The sequence below is a fragment of the Gracilinanus agilis genome, chromosome 5 (assembly GCF_016433145.1).
Source record: "Gracilinanus agilis isolate LMUSP501 chromosome 5, AgileGrace, whole genome shotgun sequence".
Lineage (NCBI taxonomy): Eukaryota > Metazoa > Chordata > Mammalia > Didelphimorphia > Didelphidae > Gracilinanus > Gracilinanus agilis.
Window position 1 is genome coordinate 8,412,653 of NC_058134.1, and position 21,261 is coordinate 8,433,913.

General features: G+C 43.1%; 1 protein-coding gene across 2 annotated transcripts in view; it reads right to left on the bottom strand.

Annotated features, from left to right (window-relative positions):
• The window catches only part of CRPPA (CDP-L-ribitol pyrophosphorylase A), a 279,130-nt gene that overhangs the window by 149,779 nt on the left and 108,090 nt on the right, over positions 1-21,261 (bottom strand). Inside the window, exons 6-8 of one of the 2 annotated variants that reach the window (XM_044677768.1) lie at positions 17,227-17,229; positions 16,489-16,578; positions 15,532-15,624 (exon numbers count right to left, since the gene is read on the bottom strand). In XM_044677768.1, coding sequence (XP_044533703.1) covers positions 15,532-15,624; positions 16,489-16,578; positions 17,227-17,229 — 186 coding nt within the window. The remainder of the gene's footprint in view (positions 1-15,531; positions 15,625-16,488; positions 16,579-17,226; positions 17,230-21,261) is intronic. The other variant, XM_044677767.1, reaches the window with a different exon arrangement.

Consider the following 21,261-nt stretch of genomic DNA (forward strand, 5'->3'; position numbering starts at 1 on the left):
GTATCAATTTGTACTCACTAACCCCACAGGGGCAGTTAGGTGGCACAGTGGATAGAATGCCCAAGTCTGGAGTCAGAAAGACTCATTTCCATGAGTTCAAATCTTGCCTCAGACATTTACCAGCTATGTGGCCCTGGCCAAGTCACTTCACTCTGCTGACCTGAGTTCCTCATCTGTAAAATGAGCGAGAGAAGGAAATGGCAAACTACTCCAAGACCTATGCCGAGAAACCCCAAACAGGGTCAGAAGAGCTGGTCATGACTGAAAACAAATAGACAACAACCACAAATCCAGACATAGATATTAAAAAATAAGCTTGGCCACCCAAACACATCATATCATGATAGAAGCAACAAACATCATGTATTCACTTGGTACATTCTGTGGGAATGTCCACTTGAGTGGTAACAGATCTCTACCCGGAGGCTATGCAATATCTGGGAGCACAAAGAAGAAAATGACTTAGTTCCTGTCCTCGGGAGCATATATTCTATTAGCAAAGATACTACACAGTGAAGAATAACGTCTGGATTCAAAGAAAAAAGTCCCAGAGAAAATTAAAAGAGAAAGAAATTATTTTCAGATGTGAAGTGAGAGGGGTGGAGACAGCTAGAGATGCTGCACAGGGACCTCTGAAAGGCAGCCATGAGGACCAAGAGCATTCCAGGCACAGGTATCTGAGGCAACAGATACAAGGGACTCTTCAACAAAATCACAGCTGGCATAGACAGAGCTTTCAAGCTGGCAAGAGATCTTCATGGTTTCAGGTCATGTGCCCACAATTTTGAGGAATCACCTAAACATGGCACCTTAGCATCCTTATGAGTTTAGATTTGCATCCTGCATCTCATAATAAATGTGGTCTGGAGGCACTAGATCTGCCACCATCTTAAAAAGATTAAGCTCTTTAATAGCAAAATATAACTTTTATTACTTGTATATAAAACTGTATATAAATAGAAATACCACTGCATAATTTTAACATGCACATAATGATCAAAACACATTCCATTATTAACCCATACTCTTGAAATATATTCTGATTCTCTGCAAGGATAAAATGGTAATTTACAACAAAATTTTCCTTAAAACATCTAAGTGTGATGCTTGGTTTTGCTACAGGCAATAATTATGAGAGCCGAGAATTGACAGATCATTCTAATACTCCCAGTTTTCTTTTGGAATGGAAAACCACTTATTAATGTCAGAACAGAAAAGGTAGAAAGAGTGCATTTCACCTCTGGCTTCCTCTGGAGTGTGATTCATTATGGATGCCATATTTTAGGAAAGGCATTGATAAGAGAGGATCTGACACAGGGTAGTCAGGATGGTGAAGATGTTTGACTGAGACCAAGCCATGTAAGAGTCAACCAAAGGAACTATCCCATGGGGAAAATGTTACACAATTTCTATTTGTTCCCAGAGGGCATAACTAGAAGCAAGGGGCAGACATTGCAGAAAAGGGGACTAAAACTTGATGTAAAGACAATCTTGCTAATTAGTCAAACAACAAACAATTGTTAAGCAACTACTATATGCCAAGCACATAGAGATCTAATCAACAGTGGGAAGGACTGGGTTCATGGAAGGAATAAGAAATAAAGGATCCCCAGCAGAGAAAAGTATGGCCATTATTCGATAGGTTAGAGAGAGGATTCTTTGTTCTTCATCAGGTGTGTGTGTACTGGGCCACCACTAACATATCTTCCAATACTAAGATGCCATGATTCCTTCTACCCTCCTTGGACACACAGTTATTAGTGACTCCTCTCGTCTTGCTCAGGGAGAATGGGAAACAAACTAAACACAGTACCTTCTGCTCCTCTGGAGCTTATACGAATGTCCATGCCACTTCTGGGCCTCAAAGCTTAAGATTCAAATTTTTAGATTCCAGGAAGTCATTAATCATTCTGTCAGTGTTGGCAGGAGCCCAGGATGAGGATGGGAAGAAGGAAAGTACAATGGAAGGAGCCATAGCAAAGATGGTAGAGTGAAAGGGAGCAGTGTTACCCAGCTCTGTCCCACAACAGCTCAAAATTAAATGGTAAAAAATAAAAACAATGAGAGACACATAAGGGCATCATGTGTCCTTTTAACTTATTTTACCTGAGGCAGAACACACACACACACACACACACACACACACACACACACACACACACACTCAAGTTTGGTATAGAAATACACCCAAGTCAGCAGGGAAACAAGGGGAACTATTAAAAGGAGGAAGAGGGAAAACAGATTTGGAGGGGATTAGTCAAAAGCAAAACAAATTCCAGCCTGAGAAAGCAAATCATGAGATGAGGTCTGAAAGAAAAAAAAAATATATATATATAATAACCTATGCTTGGACTGTGGACAAGGGAAAGAAAGAAAAGAAAAATAGGCAAGCAGAGTAGATTGTGTAAAGTACAGTCACTGATGTTGAGCTCACTTCATCTTACCACTCTCTTTTTTGTAAAGACGGAAGTGGGAGTGGAGCAAAGAGAAGAAAAAATAAAGAAAACTGGATGGATTTAACAAAAAATTAATTACTGTAAATGTGAATGGAATGAATTCATCCACAAAATGGAAGAGTAGAATAGATTGGAAAACAGAATCAAACAAAAAGTTGGTTTTAACAAAACACACAAGACACTGGATAGCACATTGCCTGGCAAGTAAGCTTTTACTAAATGCTTACTGACACAATTTGTTGACATGAAGGCTCACAAGGGATTAAAATAATAGTCTAGAACAATATGTCTGATGCTTAAACTGAACACAAAGAAGTAGAGATAGCAATTATGATTTCAGACAAGACAACAATAGACCTAATTAAAAAAGGCAAACAGGGAAACTGCTGTAGACAATGAATTAAATATCAATACTTAACATATATGTACCAAATGGCATAGCATATAATCTTTTTTAAAGTAAAATAAGTTACATGGAGAAATAGGCAGAAATTTGGTAATATTAGGGGGCTTCAATATGTCTCTACGAGACTTAGACAAATCTAATTTTAAAAATAAGCAGGAGAGAGGGAAGCAGCTGGATGGCACAGTGGATTGAGAGCCAAGCCTAGAGATGGGAGGTCCTAGGTTCAAATCTGACCTCAGACACTTCCTAGCTGTGTGACCCTGGGAAAGTCACTTAACCCCCATTGCCTAGCCCTTACCATTCTTCTGCCTTGGAACCAATACACAGTATTGATTCTAAGACTGAACATAAGGGTTAAAAAAATAAGCAAGAAAGGCAGTATGGACATGAATGGAATTTTATTCCATTCCAAAAAATTTAAACATGGTAGATCACTGATGATTACTGAATGGAAATATAAAAGGATACAAAATTTTTCAGTATCACATGGCAACATTATAGAAGTTGAAAATATATTAAGATATAAAAAGTTCAAAAGCCAATGTGAAAGAGCAGACCTACTACACATATCCTTTACAGATGACAACAAAATAAAAATTATATTCCACAAAGGACCACTTAAGGAAGAATTAAAAAAAAATAATTAAAGACTAACAATCCCAAAGAACTGATATTTTTAAAAATCATTGAAAAAAACTGATAATTCCATCAAATCAATTGAAAACATTGAGATAAACATTTTTAAAATTATTAGATTTAACAAAGCAGTCCTTTCAATTTTATACCTCTAAACATGTTTATCAACAAAACAAAGAGTCGATCAATGGTTGGACATGCAACTAAAAAATGGAAATCAACATTTTCAAAAAACTAAATTAAGCCTGAGAATCTAAATTCTGAAAAGTTAAAGAAGTAACTAATAAAAATTAAAAACAAACAAAAAATATTAAATTAATAAAGTGGGAGCTCTTTTTTTCTTTTGAAAGAGACTGGCCCTGACATCTGAAGACCTACATTCCAATTCCACTTCTGACACTACCTGTATGATCTCAAGCTAATCACTTCATTTCTTTGGACCTCAATTTTCTCATCTGTAAAAAAAAAACTGATTTGACTAGCTCATCTCTTAGATCTTTTCCAGCATTTGATCATACCCTCAATTTCATCTGCCTAATGTTTTAAGACTTGTGTGTATAAAGGCACTTTTTTCAAATCTCTTTTTAAGACCCAAATACAGTATTTACTTCAAGTTCTAACAACATCCCCGAAGCAAGACAACGACTTCTTGAGAATAGTCATCAATGGAGACAGTGTGTATCTAGCATATTCTTTTTCTCAATTAATCTTTGAAGATCTACAATGACAAAGCATTATCAAGAAAATACTTGTGTTGAAGAGATGGGCATTTGGGTCAAGGAGCCACTTGGGGGAGTTAAAAGCCAGACACAATTTTCAGTGTTACCCAGCCCACTCTCTTCTGATTACTTCATTTTTAAAAATCAATTTGTTGTTCATCAGCACAAACATGTATTTAAGTATTAACTGACTGACCTTCCAAACATGCAAGCTGTAGTATGAATCAGAGGCATTTTTCATCTAGTTAGTTTATCCTACATGATTTCTTAGACTGAATGAATAATCACAGATTTCACTATGGAAGTCCCATAATATCACAAGATGGCATATTCAGCACAATATCAATCACAAAAAGGAGCTTTTTTCCTTTCTCACTCCCATTGGCAGCTCTATGTCAGTGGTGATTGCCTTTGGTTAGTACCTCTCTATGGGGTGCCCTGATTATAGTTAATAATAAGGTGGTCCGTGAACCATGTCATGCTTGCAGTGATGCTTTTCAAAAAACTATGTCAGTTGGATGAGGGCACGAAGGCTACATTTGCCTGACCAAGCCAAACACATTTTCATCATACCATTATGCCTTAAATCATGTTTTAAAATTTTTCCTTTATTTACAAAGAAAAGCAATATTCCTTGAAGCTTCTATATATGATCTTCTGTACCTAAACAAAACATACTATAGCCTCTACTTCTACAAGTAATTTCTCTTTCTGCAGCTAGTTTCTATGTATAACAAAAAAAAAGATTAATATACACCCCATCAGCAAAAAAGTTTCAGTACGCACCCCTCTACACACACACACGCATGTGCACATACATTCAGAGTTGTTTTAATCTGATTTGTATACTATAAAATATGCATAAAATCAGAGTACCAGGAAACCCAGAAAGATGAAATAAAGAATTTTAACCTAGAGTCTGAGCCTGGCGCATTTGCATAAGACTCCCCTTATTAAGAAAGACTGCTCAAAACTGAGTGCAAAAGGCAGAGCTGAAAAAAACTGGGGACAAAAGGAGCCATCTTCTTGCCTTCAGCCCTGGGAGAGAACAAGCATAGTTAGTTCACTTCTTTCCTTACAGAAAAACTCCTGAGAAAGAGAAAAGATTTGGAGAGGAAGAAGATACAATAAGAAGTTGGATCTCTCAACACACCCCTGATTTTCACTTCTTTCCCCAGAAATTTTAGGGTAATTCCCCTTGAAATAAGAAACTCAAAGAAGAAATCAAAGATGAAGAAATCAAAGCCATATATAAGGATATAAAGAAATGCTCCAGATCTCTCCTTAGAGAAATGCAAACCAAGACAACACTGAGATATCTCCTCACACCCAACAGACTGTTTAAAATGACAAAAGAGCAAAGGGACAAATGTTGGAGGGAAGGTGGAAAAATGGGGACAATGTTAGTGGATCTGTGAACTGATCCAACCATTTTGGAGAGCAATTTGGATTTATACCTGGAGAGTAACAAAACTGTGTATTCCTTAAGACCTAGCAGTACCATTGCTGGGTCTGTTTCCCAAGGAGATTAGGGAAAAAGAAAAAGGACACACATGGTCCAAAATATTTATAGAAGCTCTCTTTGTGGTGGCAAAGAATTGGAAACTGAGGGGACACCCATCAATCAGGGAATGGCTAAGCAAGTTGTGATTGTTATAGATTACTGTCATGCCATAAGAAACAATAAACAGATATTTTTTTAAATACCTGGAAAGATAATGAACAGTGAAAGGAGTATAACCAAGAGAACATTATGCACAGCCACAGAACTAAGACTAGAAAAATAAATTAAGAATGTCACCTCCAGAAAGTGAATAGAAAGATAAAGCATGAAAGACTTAATTTATATGAGCATGTTGGTCTCCATGATGATATCCTCTGTGATGCGTGGAGCATGAGGAAGGGTTGGGACACTAGTGGATGAGATCTTTTACATAAAGATGACGAAAAGTAAGTTAAACATAGAGGAGATCTGTGATTACATTTGTGTAATTTCTTCTTTTTCTTTATATATGGAAATGCTTATTTTGTTTGGATTTGTAAGCATTTAAAATAAAAATTTTTTAAAAGAATCTCTCTCTCTCTCTCTCTCTCTCTCTCTCTCTCTCTCTCTCTCTCTCTCTCTCTCTCTCTCTCTCTCTCTCTCCCTGCCTCCTTCACTTCCTCTCAGATATCTCATGTGCAATGAAAAAGCTCACTCACTCTGTGTATAGTCTGGCATATTCTAATCTGCATTACTTCTCTGACTCTGATTTCAGCTTGTCATCTTCTTGGATAAATACTCTCTTTTTAGTCACAATTCCCTATTCATAATGGCATTTTGTGAAACCACCTTAGGGTGGGGAAGGATTCAAGCCTTCAGAGAGAAGCTTAACACCTTCTTTTCTTTTTGAGGATGGAAAGTGGCTTGAAACCAGGGATGCAATCATTTCTTTTAGTCTAGCAATATTTAGGGAGGCCGAGAAAGAACTGAAGTTCAGCAGTCCCTCTCCAAGGAGAGCAGGGCATCCAACCTTGTAACTCCACTCTCCTGTCCTCCTCCAAGCAAGAATCAAAATCTCCTTGAAAAGGGGCAAATGACATTTCAGAGATTTCAATTTGTGCCTCTGTGCAAGGCCCTATTAGACAATGTGAACACACACATAACCTCTGTGGCAACACATCCCTCCTACAAGATATTTTATATTTTTCAAATGTCATTAATAATATAAAAACACTGGGTTCAAAGTTAAATGATTAATCATGACATTTTTACCTTGAGCAATGTGACTGAATATGTTTCATTGCTTTGAAAATTCTGCTTTGACTCTGTGATAGGACAAATATTTATTTCAATCCTTGGATTTAATAGCTATTAGAACTGAAAAAAAAATGTCTCACAAAGATACAGAGCTCTAAATGAGAAAATGTTTTACTTGTCGTGTTTACAAAATCGAGGTCTTATTTAATGAGTCCCATTCTTCAGTTATGTGAAGCTCATGGTTCAAAGTGGCTAGTCTCTTTCTATCTTCCCTAATGTCAATCAATTGTCCTCATAGACTAAGTGGAAGTTGTTGTATTTTATGTTTTCAACAAAACTATCTAAAACCCACAGAAGGTCCTCGGGACATTTTTAAGAGGTGAAAATTGTATTTCCAAACTTAAATACACAGACCTGTCTTTGATGACCTCCAGAATTTTCAACAACAAAAGCTCCATTTCCAAACGTCTTGCTAATGATGACAGCTTCGTATGACCACTGGCTAATATCTCAAGGTGCAATTCTTAGGATGAGGTTTAATATTGACAATCTCGTCCTCCATCTCTTCTGCTCTCTGTAGTTAAACTCCTTGAAAAAGCCCTATGATGGATTCCTGTACATTCTCTCTTTGTAAGCTCTTACAGCCATATCATTCCCCTGAAACTGCCTTCTCTAAAGTTAATAATGAATTCTGAGCTGCCAAACCCAACAGTCTTCTCTCCAGATATGGTTGTTCACTCTCTCCTCCTTGATAGTTCCTTCTCTAGAGGTTTCTGGGATACTCCTCTTCTCTCCTGGCTCTCCTCCTGCCTTTCTGACTGTTCCTTCTCTGTGTCTTTTGCTGGCTCTCTTCCACACCACGCCCTCTAGCCTTAGGTGTCCCCCAGGGGGGTCTGTCCTGGGGTCTCTTATTCTATCTTCTCTAACATCAGTTCTCATGGACTGCCTTTCAGACATCTCAAACTAGGTATTCAGCAGACATCCTAAACTCATAATATCTAAAACTGAATCCTTTTCCTTCCCCCTAAACCCTCCCCTCCCACCTTCCCCATTACTGTAGAAGACATCATCAGCCTCCCAGTCCCTCAAGCTCATATGTTAGGAGTCATCTTGGACTCATCTCTCTCTCGTACCCTTATCCAAGCTACTTCCAAGGTCTGTTGATCTCATTTCTGCAGCATCTCTAGAATATACCTCCTTTTCTCCCCTGACACTGTCCCTGCTCCAGCGCAGGCCCTCATCACCTCACATCTGGATCACTGTGGTAGCTGCTGGTGGGTCTGACATCCTCCAGTCTCTCCCGCTCCAATCCATCCTCCATTCAGACACAAACATGATTTTCCTAAAATGCATGTCTGACAAGTCACCCCACCAACACATACACTCACTCTCTCTCTTAATAAACTCCAGTGGCTCCCCATCGCCTGTGAGAGCAAATACAAAATGCTCTGTTTGATATTCAGAGCCATTTACAAGCTAGCCCCCTCCTGTATTTCTAGTCTGCCCACTAGTCTCCCCAACGGCTACTCTCCAATACAGCGACACCAGCCTCGTGGCTATTCCCCAGACAAGACAGTCCAGCTCTCAATTCTGGGCATTTTTCCTGGCTGTCCCCTTTCCTAGAATGTTCTCCCTCTTCTGCTCTGACTGGCCCTTTTGGCTTCCTTTAAGGCCCAACAAAAATCCCAGGAAGGCTTCTCCAAGCGCTCCAATTCCAGAGCCTTCCTCTCAATTCTTTCTTCTTTATACCATCTATAGCTGCTCTGTGTAGCTGTGTTTACAGGCTGTCTCCTCCCATTTGATTTCAAGTTCCTCATGGGCAGGAATTGCCTTTTGCTTCTTCTTTTATCCCCAGAGCTTAGCACGGCGCCTGGCACCTAGTGGCTGCTTAATAAATGTTTATTGATTGGCTGGTGCACATCCGTACTTCAAACGATACTTTTTGATGGTCTTGTATTCTTTTTTTAAAACTCTGCTCAGATCTGATTAGACCATCACCGGTCTTCGTCTTCATAATGTTGCTGATGACAGGTTGTACAGAAGAAGTGTTGCATCTGTCATATTTTCATTTCCTTTTGCTTTTGCCTTCTTAGTCCTCCCCTGGGGGCCTCCTTTCTGTGCTGGAATCCTTTAAAGCCAGCCACACATTTGTAAAGACCACTTCAGTTAAAAACTAGGAAACGGAATCTGATCTGGGCACTTAGAGATTTTAAGATCTCAATACACTGAAAAAGAATTAGACTGAGGGAGCAACTGCCCATTCCTCCATGTGGTACAACTCTTACTCCTTCCTCAGGGCAGCTCATTTATTGCACGTGACAGTCTGGCAAATGGAGGGAAACGAGTCAAGCGTTGATCGATATGTCAGATATTAATAAAGCATATTTGCGTTTACAATCGAAAGAAATTCAAACAGAAGTTTCCATATTTTCTCCCCTCGTCCCCAAGGGATCACCTTCGACTCCATGCAGATCCTACTTTAGAAAGCCCTTCCGAACAGAACTTACAATTCGTACGAATAGCCATTTAAACAATTATTATCATTGTTGTCGTTTTGCGATTATTACTGTTGTTGTTGATGATATCATTATTTAGTTTTAGCAGGGAGCCATCATGAATCTGTCACCTCAGTTAGGAAGACCTGCCCTCGATTCCTCCCATGAAACCTACTGTCTGTGAGACTCTGAGCCAAATACTTTACCTCTCAGGGCCCCGGGCCAATCTAACCTTCCTCTGAGCTGCAGAGCAAGCAGCAGCCTCCAAAAGCAAAGGGTTTCCCTCACCTGAGACTCCCCTCTGTTAATGACGTCAGGGGTCCTCTCGGAAAAAACAAGCAAAAAGCCACCTCCGAGCAGCTGGCATTTATAGGAGCACTTCTGAGCACTATCTCAATGAAGGCTCACTGTTTCATAAAGCCGCCAGCATAAATATAATCCACTTCACTTTTTAAATGAGGAAATTGCATCTCAGAAAAATGAAATATCCAGCCCAGGATCACTCAACAGTTTGGAAAGATTACAGGCAAGATTGGAACCCACTTCCGTTGGACTCCAATGTGGCATCCTCTGCACCACACTGACCTGTCTAACGTGCCAGCAATTAGTAATAGCTTGGATGAATTAGTACATAAATTATTTTAGAACCCATAAACCTTCTGTGCAGATAACTTGTTTTATTTGGCCTGCAAAAGCATCTGATTTGCTGCGCCAAGCCCTGGTAGACTCATTGCATTAACAGCAAGGTTTTGGTTTTGGTCGTTACTCAGACTAATTCAATTAGGATGGTAGATCAGAAAATCGACGGTGATTACCACTAAAGTCCAGATTTCATTCAAGGAAGGGAAAGAATAAAACTCCAACTCCATGGCTGCCATCAATGTTTCCCAAAAGAAAGGCATTTCCGGAGTCACCTTCCGAAAAATAAGGCAGGAGAATGGAGCTCAAAGACCTTCTGCAGGTCACAGAATGACCAAGTGCTCATTCACATTTGTGCTAGGAATAATCCCTTGTTCAGGCCTCCCCTGGCCCTTCCCATTACACATTAAAAAAAAAAAACCCCATCACTTGCCCACATAACGCTCAGGGTACATGCTTGTAGAAGACGTACAGTCAGTTCTTTTCACTCCACACCCTAGCTAAGACTTATTTTGTCAGTCTATGTCTTTCAACTCAAAAAGAATTCTTGCTATGACCTCAGATGCAAAGAATCTTGAATTGTTTAATGGTTATTTCTATTGTTAATCTAGCCGGGAAATGTCAAGGGCTTACCACGCCACCTAAAAACAAGTAACAAAGGAAATGGTACAGGAGGATGGGCAACCTTCTGGCCACTGATGGATTGTTTCTTTTTCATTAAGGCCAGCGAATTGTATGCTGTCTGGAAAGTTCCTAAAGAGAGAAGCCTGCTCTAGATCACCCACAAGGGAGCAAAGAGAGTTTAAATGTGTGTATATATGTGTGTATGTATTTATATATACAGAGAGAGGCAGATGGAAGGAATGAAAGAATGAATGGAGGGAGGGAAGAAGGAAGGAAGGAAAGAAGGAAGGAAGGAAGGAAGGAAGGAAGGAAGGAAGGAAAGGAAGGAAAGGAGGGGGACCCAAAATAAACCATCCATGAAGCCACAGAAGCAAGGGGCCCAGGACAATATGAACAGGACTAGGATTTTAGTTCTGCCCCCTGGGCACTTTGGACAGCCACTGTTTTAAACTCTCCTTAAAATATTTGCAAACCAACACAGGGAATCATTTGACCAATCTTCTTAAGCACCTGCTATGAGTGGTAACTCTGCAGGCTCAGGAGATAACAGACAAAAATGAAGGGAAACCAACCAACTAACCTAAAATTTGAGATTAAAAAAGGCAAAAAACAAGCCCTTTCTGTCTTGTTTAATGTTTGCAAGGCTGTGTTGCCTAGTGGTCATGTTTCATGTGTGAAGACGAGTGCTGGTATTAACATAGCCTTGGACAGACGGACAGAGATGGGCTGGAAGGACTGCCATACAAGGCTCAAGAGCGCGTGGTCTGTGGGCAGAGTGGCCCCATCCCTTATGAAGCAAGCCCCAGCTGCATCCTTTTTCATGAGGTCTCCAGAGCTTCCATGTCCACAAACAGAATGTGGCACTCTGCGCCCAAACCCTGAGGCTTCCTTGGAGGAAGGACGGATGCCTTGGTGCATCCACTTCATCAGACAGACGTGGAATTGCACCGTAAGACCTTAAGGACTCGAGTTTTTCTCGGTGGTATACCCCCTCTACTGGTCCCTCCATAATGTCAGGAGATCTCGAAGATGGGTCTCCAGTATACACGGGGGTGTGGGGGTCCCATGGTAGACTTAGGAGAAGATATACATGGCCAAGATTTAACTCAAATGGGATGGATGGCCTGGAGAGGCTGCAACTCTATCACTGCAGGGAATAGCTCTATTGCGGAGACCACAGACCCACTGCAGTATTGAAAGGATTAAGCTTCCTTCCATCAAGAAAAAAATGGTAGGCCCTTAGGTGATCCATCCATCACCAAGCATTTATGAAGTGCCTACTGTGTGCAAGACAAAAGCAAAAGGGTCCCTGCCCTCAGGGAACTTTCATTTAATCCATGAAGCAGTGAAGTCAAGCTATGCTGGGTGCTGGGGATACAGATATGAAAGAGAGAGTCCTGGCCCTCCAAAGCTTACATTCTATTAAAGGGAAGTCCTGAGTGGCTGCCATTGAGAGGTTCTTCCCCTCCTCCCCCACAAGATCTAGCTAGTGATGAGGTTGCCCTAGTAGTCAGGTCACAGACTACATCACTGGACTTGTTTGAAGTCTTCCAGCACGGCAGGACTGGCCAGAGGCAAGTGGGGTCCCCTCTGTGCCACTTTGATTACAGAATTCATTCACCAAAGAATTAAGCTTAGTAAGTGGCCCGGATGCCATGTCTGAATTCCTCTACCTGCCTCTGACTGTCTCCCCCCAAATGAAATCTCTCTCTCAGGGCCCTCAAGTCAGGCTTGCTCCAGACTCATTAGCACCAAGGGGAAGTATGTGTAAAGGCTGCTGAGGCTTGGGGTCCCCCCTTCATCTCAAAGGCCACGGGATTTGCTTGAGGACTTTTGGAGTCCACCTGGATGTCCAGAAGGCTTTGTCCCTCTGCGCTGGGGGCAGGGCTGATGGCTGCCCGTGATCCTCTCTCTCCTACCTGCCTAGAGACCACTTGAGCGAGGGATCACGTCTGGTTCTGTCTGCGCATCTCCCTCGTGGGAGAAAGTCCTGTTTGATAAACGGTCTTTGAGAGAGGCTGAGCCAGAAAAGTCTCATAGATATGGGCCAGGCCATGGGAAACTGAGCAAGGTTTGGCCATAGCCATGGGCCATGTCCCACGAGGTTGTCCAAAGACCTTTCTCAGCTGTGGGGCTGACTAGGACTCGCCCTCAGCTTTGTGCCGGGCTGACAGAAGTGAAACGGGGCTTCCCTTCTTTCAAGAGTGGTAGAGTGGGTAGACTGATGGACTTGGAGTAAGGAAGACCTGAGTTCTAATCCTGTATCACACATGTACTGACTGTGTGACTCTGGATATGTCACCTAATCCCATCTCAACCTCAGTCTTAAGATCTGCAAAATGGTGCTAATAATAGTCCTTACTTCACTGGTGTTACTATGAGGTTTAAATGAACTAATACAGGTTGACATTGTTCTAAATATTCATGTGGGCATTATTGTTATTTACATATATATATCCAATATAATTACAAAGTAATTTGGGGGTGAAGGTGCTGGCAGCCAGAGAGAACAAGAAGGCCCTCCCACACCGAGAGATGCAGATAGCCCAAAGTGGATGCGCGTCCACTCAGCAATATCTCAGGATTCCAGGACTAGAGCAGGATGGCAGAATAGATGCTATCTCAACCGAATCTATCCACTTTCTGGCTAAGGCAGCTGAGCTTCAGAAAGGAGGAGGGACTCGCCCAAGCTCATATCAGTAATCCAGGGCAGAGCCAAGCTTTCCCCATTAGGTCAAACAAATGCATTCATGCACAGGGCAGCCTCCTTCCCAACCCTTCATGAACACTCGCTCCAGGCGCGGATCTCTAGGTCCTTGGGCTCCCTGATCCTTCTGTTTGGGGGCAAGGCGGATGGACCGAAAATAAGGATTGAATAATTACCAAGAGCATGTCACACAGTGCTGGGCAGTGATGATATAAAGGAAAAGAAAAAGAACAAGAAAATCCAATAGTCCCTATGTAGCCTCAGGGAGCTGACAGTCTATTAAGGAGAAAGCAAGGCTCGACTGGGGCTACAATCCCATTGGCTTGGATGTTCCCTCAAACTCATCCCCACCTGCCCATCCTGGGCCACTTGTGTCTGTGCTTTCCCATGACATCCTCCCAACGTGCTAAAAGGCCTTCCTGGCATCAGTAACAACAAGCAATGGAGTCTTCAGGACATCCGTCTGCCCGTCATCGCTCGCCCTCACCACCGGAGCAGCCCTTCTTCTCTTTCCATCATTTATGTCCTCGGAAGACATTTCGGCCTTTAGTGGCACCCTGGCCTCCTTGGGCTCTCCGTTGGGTGCAGCCAATGGACTCCTTCTCAGAATCGTATTTTTAAAAGCACAAAATAAAATACGAAAGATTTCAAAAGAAAGAAACTAAGAACATTGAAGAACACTTAGCCCCTCCCAAACCCAACAAATCCCCAGCTGTTCGGCCCGCCCTCGGCCAGCGTGGTGTCCCCTGGCCTCTCCCTGGCTCCTCACTGGCCACTTGTGAATCTGCTCCCACTCCCCATGCCTCTCTCCCAAGCCAAGCCTTCCGCAGAATACTCGCTTTTCATTCTTTGGAGATACTGCGTTCTGGGTCTCACGACCATGCGGCAATGCCAGCGGACTGCTAGTGTGTAGAAGAGAAACCTGGGGTCAACGAAGGGGCCTTCCCCGAGGGCCGGCCAGCCCACTCTCCTGTCCAGCTGTGGGTCCAGCCTACCGTCCCTCGGCATGGGCTGATCCGGATCCCATGCTAACGGGCAAACGCCATTGGTTTTCCAATCAAGTAAGTGGGCAGCAGAGACAGGAAAAGCCAACACATGTACCTGGTGGTTTGGGGAGGAGGCATGAGCAACATTGGCCAGACAAGACCTCCCGGTACTTGAGCGGAGCTCGGAAGGCGCTGAGAAAAGGAGGAGAACCTGGGGCTCGAGGACCACGGTCGAAATCCCGATTCTCTCCATGACGCCTTGCATCGCCTCACACAACCTCCATTTCCTCATTTGTAAAGTGACGGAGTTTAGGCTAAATGACCTGCCATGTCCCTCAGAGCACTCAGTTCTGGACTGCTCAAAAAGCTCCTATTAATCCTTTCATTACATTCTTGCCCAACTTTTCATCTAGATTTATGTCCTAATGGAATCCAGCTGGGTAGGCAATGTGCTCGCTCGGGCCATGTCTATGGATGCCAAACAGCTGGTCAAGCCAGTCTGGGGGGATGGGGTGGGGAGCCTGGGATTGTCGGTCTTAATTAATCAGCTGTTTGACTGAAGTGACCTCGTTAGGAAGTCAGTCATGTGATGGCTAGTTTGGGGCAGCTTTTTAGATCCAGCAATGATACAGATGGCTAAAGTCATTGATGATTAAAAATCCAAAAAGATGATGGAGTGGGGCAGCTGGGTAGCTCAGTGGATGGAGAGCCAGGTCTAGAGACGGGAGGTCCTGGGTTCAAATCTGGCTCAGACACTTCCCAGCTGTGTGACCCTGGGCAAGTCACTTGACCCCCCATTGCCCACCCTTACCACTCTTCCACCTAAGAGCCAATACACAGAAGTTAAGGGTTTAAAGAAATTAAAAAAAAAAAGATAACGGAGCACCTGGGGTTCATGGAGGAAGGGCAGGAGCATCTCCGTTTGGGGGGGAGCTTTTTCTTACTTGGAGTCAATTGTCTCCACCATCAATCACCCAACACACCTTTATAAAGGGATCAAAATGCTAGAACTTCAGCAGACCCCTCCAAAGGCCTGCTTTGGCAAACCCCAAGTTCCAAGGAAACCGGACGACATCTGATGGGGGGTGGAACCCCCCAGCCCCAAACACCCTCCTTCTCCTACCGAAACAACAGCAACAGGATATAACGAGGAAGGGGCCGCGTTTTCCAGCTCATCCAGCAGCTTTGAGGTTTCTTGAAAATCAGAGCTCCTCATCTGCGGAAAGGAAAAAAGCAAAACCCTTAGTGCATGGTGGGAGCTGCATTGTGAGGCTTAATCAAAAGGAGGACTATTTAATCGGGCCATTTCCAAGTTGTGTCCAGAGGTATTTATCCGCTCAGCTGGAGTGAAGAATTAGGCGTAGGGAAACATTCGCTCGTTACTCTGCACGAGCCAACGGATCTCTCATCGCTCAGACATGACTAAACAGGAACAGGAACCCCAATTTCCAAAGAGATTCAACCTGCTTCTAACCCTGGGGAGAGCGGTGTGAATGGTAGAGTTTCCCTTTACTCAGAAGACAAGTCAAACCCCAAAGCCCAGAACGAATAGATCGGAATAAGAACATTTACCCTACCATTTGTTTGCACTGCTCTTTTGTTCTGTCCTAAGCATATGCAGATGTAAGTGTGTGCAAATATACATACATATATATATATATATATCTGTAGATATATTCTCTGTGTGTGCATGCATATTTACATATATCATATGGCTATACATGGAAAGATGGACTAAGAAATATAGAGATATAAGCAAAGAGAGACGGAGAGATAGGGAAAGAGAGAGAGAAACAGGAAGATAGAGAGATAGAAAATAGATGAGATAGACAGACAGATAGATGGATGGATAGATGGATAGATGGATAGATAGAGACAGACATATAGACGGATGGATGGATGGATAGATGGATAGATAGACAGGTAGATAGAGATAGACAGACAGACAGATAGATGGATGTATGGATAGATGGATGGATAGATGGATAGACAGGTAGATAGAGACAGACAGACAGATAGATCTCCCATTCCATTCTTCCAAGTAGGCATAGACTTTTAATCATTTACACACAATACTTACATTTATGCAAACAAAATTATAGCAATCTCCCTGGAAGACTTTCTGAAGATCTCGGCCATTTGGACACAGAGTTACAGATGTGCCTTTAACCTGTTCAAGGGAAAAAGGGATTTTAAGTACCGCACATCCAGGCACATGCATAGAGACTTAGGATGGAACCTTTCGCAAGGAGAGGCACCGCTTGTTGGTCGCCGGGGCTTTCAGAAATGACCTTTCTACTGGCAGAGGATAGCAACTGGGCTATGACCTTGGAGTTGTGCCTTGAAACCCCTGGAAAGCCTCCCAGCACATGTTTCTGACCCTGGTGGATGCAGGCTGGCCTTGAATCTCAAACTGCCCGAACCCTTCTCCTCCTAGGCACAAGTTCAAATGATAGATCCCTGAGGATCAAAACCAGCTCAGGAATGCAAGAATTCCATGTGGCATCCATGAAAGCTGGGGGGGGGGGGGAGGGAAGTGGGGCAGAGAAGGGGGAAAGGTCAAGGAAGAATGTTTGGCTTTGTTCTGGGAACTAGTCTGCCCATGGACTCTGAGGGACTTAGACTAGGGTTTCATTTAGAATTCTTCCTGTGTGCCTAATGCAGTGAGAAAGGGCCAAACCTTCCTTAGTCACAAAAAGGAACCCAAAGGCCATGAGAAGAATTCTCAGCCAAGGGTCATTTAGCAGGGGAGGTGGTGGTGGGAGATTGTCAAAAGATCCGTCAATCAATCAGCGGGCATTTCTAAGGCACTTCCTACGTGCTGGCCACGAGGGATACAAAGAAAGATGAACATCATTGTTGCTGCCCTTGAGGAGCTCATATTCTACTGAGGGAAACTCTGCCAATCACTGTGTACACACAACACAGAGGGAGGGCGAGTTCCAAGCCAAGCCTCCACATCTCACATCTACTGAGGACTTTTCTGGTTGTTGATGCTTTCCCACACAGCACTGGCCTCTCATGGAGGACAAGCCTCTAATGGAGGACAAGCCTCTAACAGAGGGGCACTTAAGGTAGAATCCCAGCTACTGCCCCAGGATTCGGGGGTGCCAAGCAGCCCTTTTATGGTGTTGGAAATGAAAAGGCATTTCCCAAATCCCACTGCAAAGCAGAAAGTCCCCCTCCGTCATTCGGACAAGGGAGGTGACACGTCATCCATACAAATCTCACTTGTTCTGCCAGACAGAATTTCCCAGTCCTTGTGTTTCCTGAGCCTCACCCAGGGTCTGACACCACACAGTGGTGCTCAATAAATGTTTATTGACTAATCAATGCCAATAATCCCTGGCCCTCAGTTTCTCAACTATAAAATAAGGGACAAGATCACCTCTGAGAATCCGCCTAGCTCTGTCTCTAACATCTATGCCTAACCTCACTAAGTCCAGGAAGGCTTCTGATCAGGTTGGCCACAGGGCAACCCTCTAAGACCAGCTTATTGGGGGCTGAGGTCTGCTTACATCAATAAGGAATGAGGACAGAGTGACGAAGACAGAGAAATGGCAGATCCTTGAAATAATGCACTAAATAAGTGGAGAAGACACTCTTCTGTCGGTCTTGAAAGCTGCCACAAAAGGCCAGCTTTTGAGAGCTGACCCCATCCCCTTCAAACACCCGCACTCCATTCTGCTCAACCCTTTTCAGCTGAGCTCCCAGAGGGTGTTCCAGGTGGAACCGCTCATGGGAGGGGGAGGTAGTATTGGAAAAGGGAATTTGGGGGCCGGCTGGCTGAGGTCATAAGGGATGCTTGAAGTTGCATGCACAGGGTTGGCAGGAGTTTCCCTCCGGTCTTCCACCTTTCTTCTCCTCTCAGTTTTTCATGGGCTCGGCAGCTGAGATGGGAAGGTCTGAGGAAGCATTCCTCCCAGGTGTCCCCCTAACCTCCACACACACCCCTAGCATTCCTCGCAGAGCAGCACCTTCCATGGCAGGACCAACCAGCCCCACCTTCCCCCTCAAGGGTATGAAGCAATGAGGATGGAGCCTGCCACCCAGAAAGGCTGCCAACACCTTGCACCCTAGCAGACAATGAGAACTTAGTTGCTGAAAGAAAATCTTGGTCCTAAGTGCTAATTAACCACTGCAGTCTCCTCCAAAGGGTTCTTTCCTTATCTTATTTTCCTCGTGGCACACTTTCTCTTCAATGCCCAACATCAGGTTTTCATCCCAATCACTTCTCACCAAGCTCTCCATTTATAACTCCCAATGGGCAACTCCAAAGGCCTTTTCTCAGTCCACATCTTGCTTGACTGTATCGGATATGGCTGATAACGTTGTGTCTCTCCTGGAAGGTCTCTCTTAGAATTTTTCCCCTCCCTCTGACAGCTCCCTTCTGTTGCCTTAACCAATTCAGCTTCTCCTCTACCCTCTAAAACTGGCTTTACCCCAACAGCCACATCCTCCTCAGCTCTCCACTGTAGAATCTTTCTCTTGCTTCCCTTGGCCACTCTGTTAGCTACAATGGTCAGCTTTAGACTGCAGCATCTGGATGTGGAGCACCAGTCACAACTCTGAGTTCTGCCTTCTTACCTGCTTGCTGACTGTCTCCATAGGAGGGCTTCCCCATGGAATTCAAATTCAACCTGTTCGAGGCTGAATCTTTATCCTTGTGTAATCCTTCAATTGGCCTTGGTCCAAGGTCCAAAGCCCTTTTACAAGGAACCCTCCATCCTCACACCACCCCCAAAGACCTGAGAAGGGTTGATGAGATACAACTTTAAAAAATCCTTCCTGTAAAGTCAAAGCACTTGGAATCAGAGCCCACCTTGAATGCTTACCACCTGTGTAGTCTTGGGCAAGTCACTCACCTCTCTGGGCCTTAGTTTTCTCCTCTAGAAAAGGAGGGAGTTAAGACTAGATGACCTCTAAAGCTGGGCTCCCACGGTTTTCATTCTGCCTCCCCAATAGCTCTCATATGCTCCTAGCCCCTTTACTCCCACCATCCCCCCCAAGCCAGCCCCACAAGCTCTGGTTGCTATTTTCTTCTGTGTTCATTGCTTGCTTTTCAAAGTTTCATATGAAGGCATCTAAAGCCAAATTATTTATCTTAGGCCGTGTCCCACCAAGCAGAACATGAACTCTTTTCTATGCCTGAGAAAAAAAGCTTCACAATTTGCTTAAATGCATCAGTGGCTTCTTTGACAAGTTAAATAAGCAAAGTGCAAATCAGAAAAATGGCAAGTGTTCCGTTGGTTGTGTTTGAGTGTGGAAACATGAGGAGTGAATGGCGAGCTCCGATCACCACACGCCCAGTCTCTCAGAAACCATCCTGAGGCAGAACATCTCGTTCTCTGAATAAACTAGGACCCGGAACCCTTAAACGGAATTTATAACTAACAACTTCCGATATTTGTAGGGAAATTAAAGAAAGGCACAAACCCACCTCAGACAGCTAACCAGGAGAATGAAGAGGGTGTAATTAAATAGTCCAGGCAGTATGTTCGAAATGCTCTCTCAGGCATGAGCATGAGAAGAGGAGGTAGGATGTCAGAATGCATTACTTACTTTAGGAAAAAGCCAGGCTTTTATGAGACTTGAAAGTTTCTGTTGCGAGTCACACAAGTCTTAGGTTCATAAATGGGGTTCTGCAAATACAACTTTCTCCTCAAACGGACATTGATGGGATGGCCCTCACCATGGACACAGCCCTGGCCCCATGGTTTGGGGGAGTATTCAAAGATGATGATGAGGCAGTGAACCAGGAGGTCACAACACATACAGACTTGTTGGACCAGTGTTCCTGAGGCAGACAAAAAGTCCTGGTTCTTATTAGGGCTAAAGGTTAAGAAACAACCAAGTTAGGAGGCATCATGATCCCATGGAAAGAGAACTGTCTCTGGATCAGCTTTAGGAAGACCCGAGTTCAAATCTCTATTCTACCACTAACCACTATTGAGTGGGCCTCATTTTCCTCCCTTGTCAAAGAAGGGGGTCAGCCTGGATGGCCTCTGAGGTGCCCTTTAGCACTAGATTCAGGACCCTCTAATATGGTGCCCTATTTCTTTTCTTCTGATAAATATGTTTAGTGAACAAAAAAATCAATGACAGAATCTCAGCATTTTGAAGGATCCCAGGGACCAAGTCTACCATGAATCTGAATGAGATACACCTTGACAATACATTCTCCAAGAGGTCGCCCAGTCTTGGGATACCCCTCATTGGAGATGTTCCAGATAGACCTAGATGACTGATATGGAATAAGAGAGGGAATGAACTAGACAAGCTATGAGGTCATTCCCAAATCTAAGATTTTGGGGGGATTCTTCAACACTAGATATTCCAGTCTTGTGTATCCCATTCTTCCATGTCCAAGATTCCTTTTTTAAATTTTTATATTTTAATTAGTATTTATTTATTTTTAGGTATTTTCCTCTGGTTACATGATTCATGTATTCTTCCTCCCCTTTTCCCTCCTCCCTCCCAGATGTGACAAGCAATTCCACTGGGTTATATATGTATTATCACTCACTACCTATTTCCATATTATTCTTTTTTTATAATAATCTTTTAAAACCAAAATCCCAAGTCCTATACCCTTACGAACAGGTGATAAATCACATGTTTTTCTTCTGCATTTCTACTCCCACGGTTCTTTTTGTTAACGTGGATAACATTCTTTCTCATAATTCTCTCTGGATTGTCCTGGATCGTGGCATTGCTATTTGCAGCAAACTCTATTACATATGATCATCTCATAATGTTTCAATTACTATGTACAATGTATGTGTATATACTGTGTGTGCGTGTGTATATATATATATATATATATATATATATATATATATATATATATATA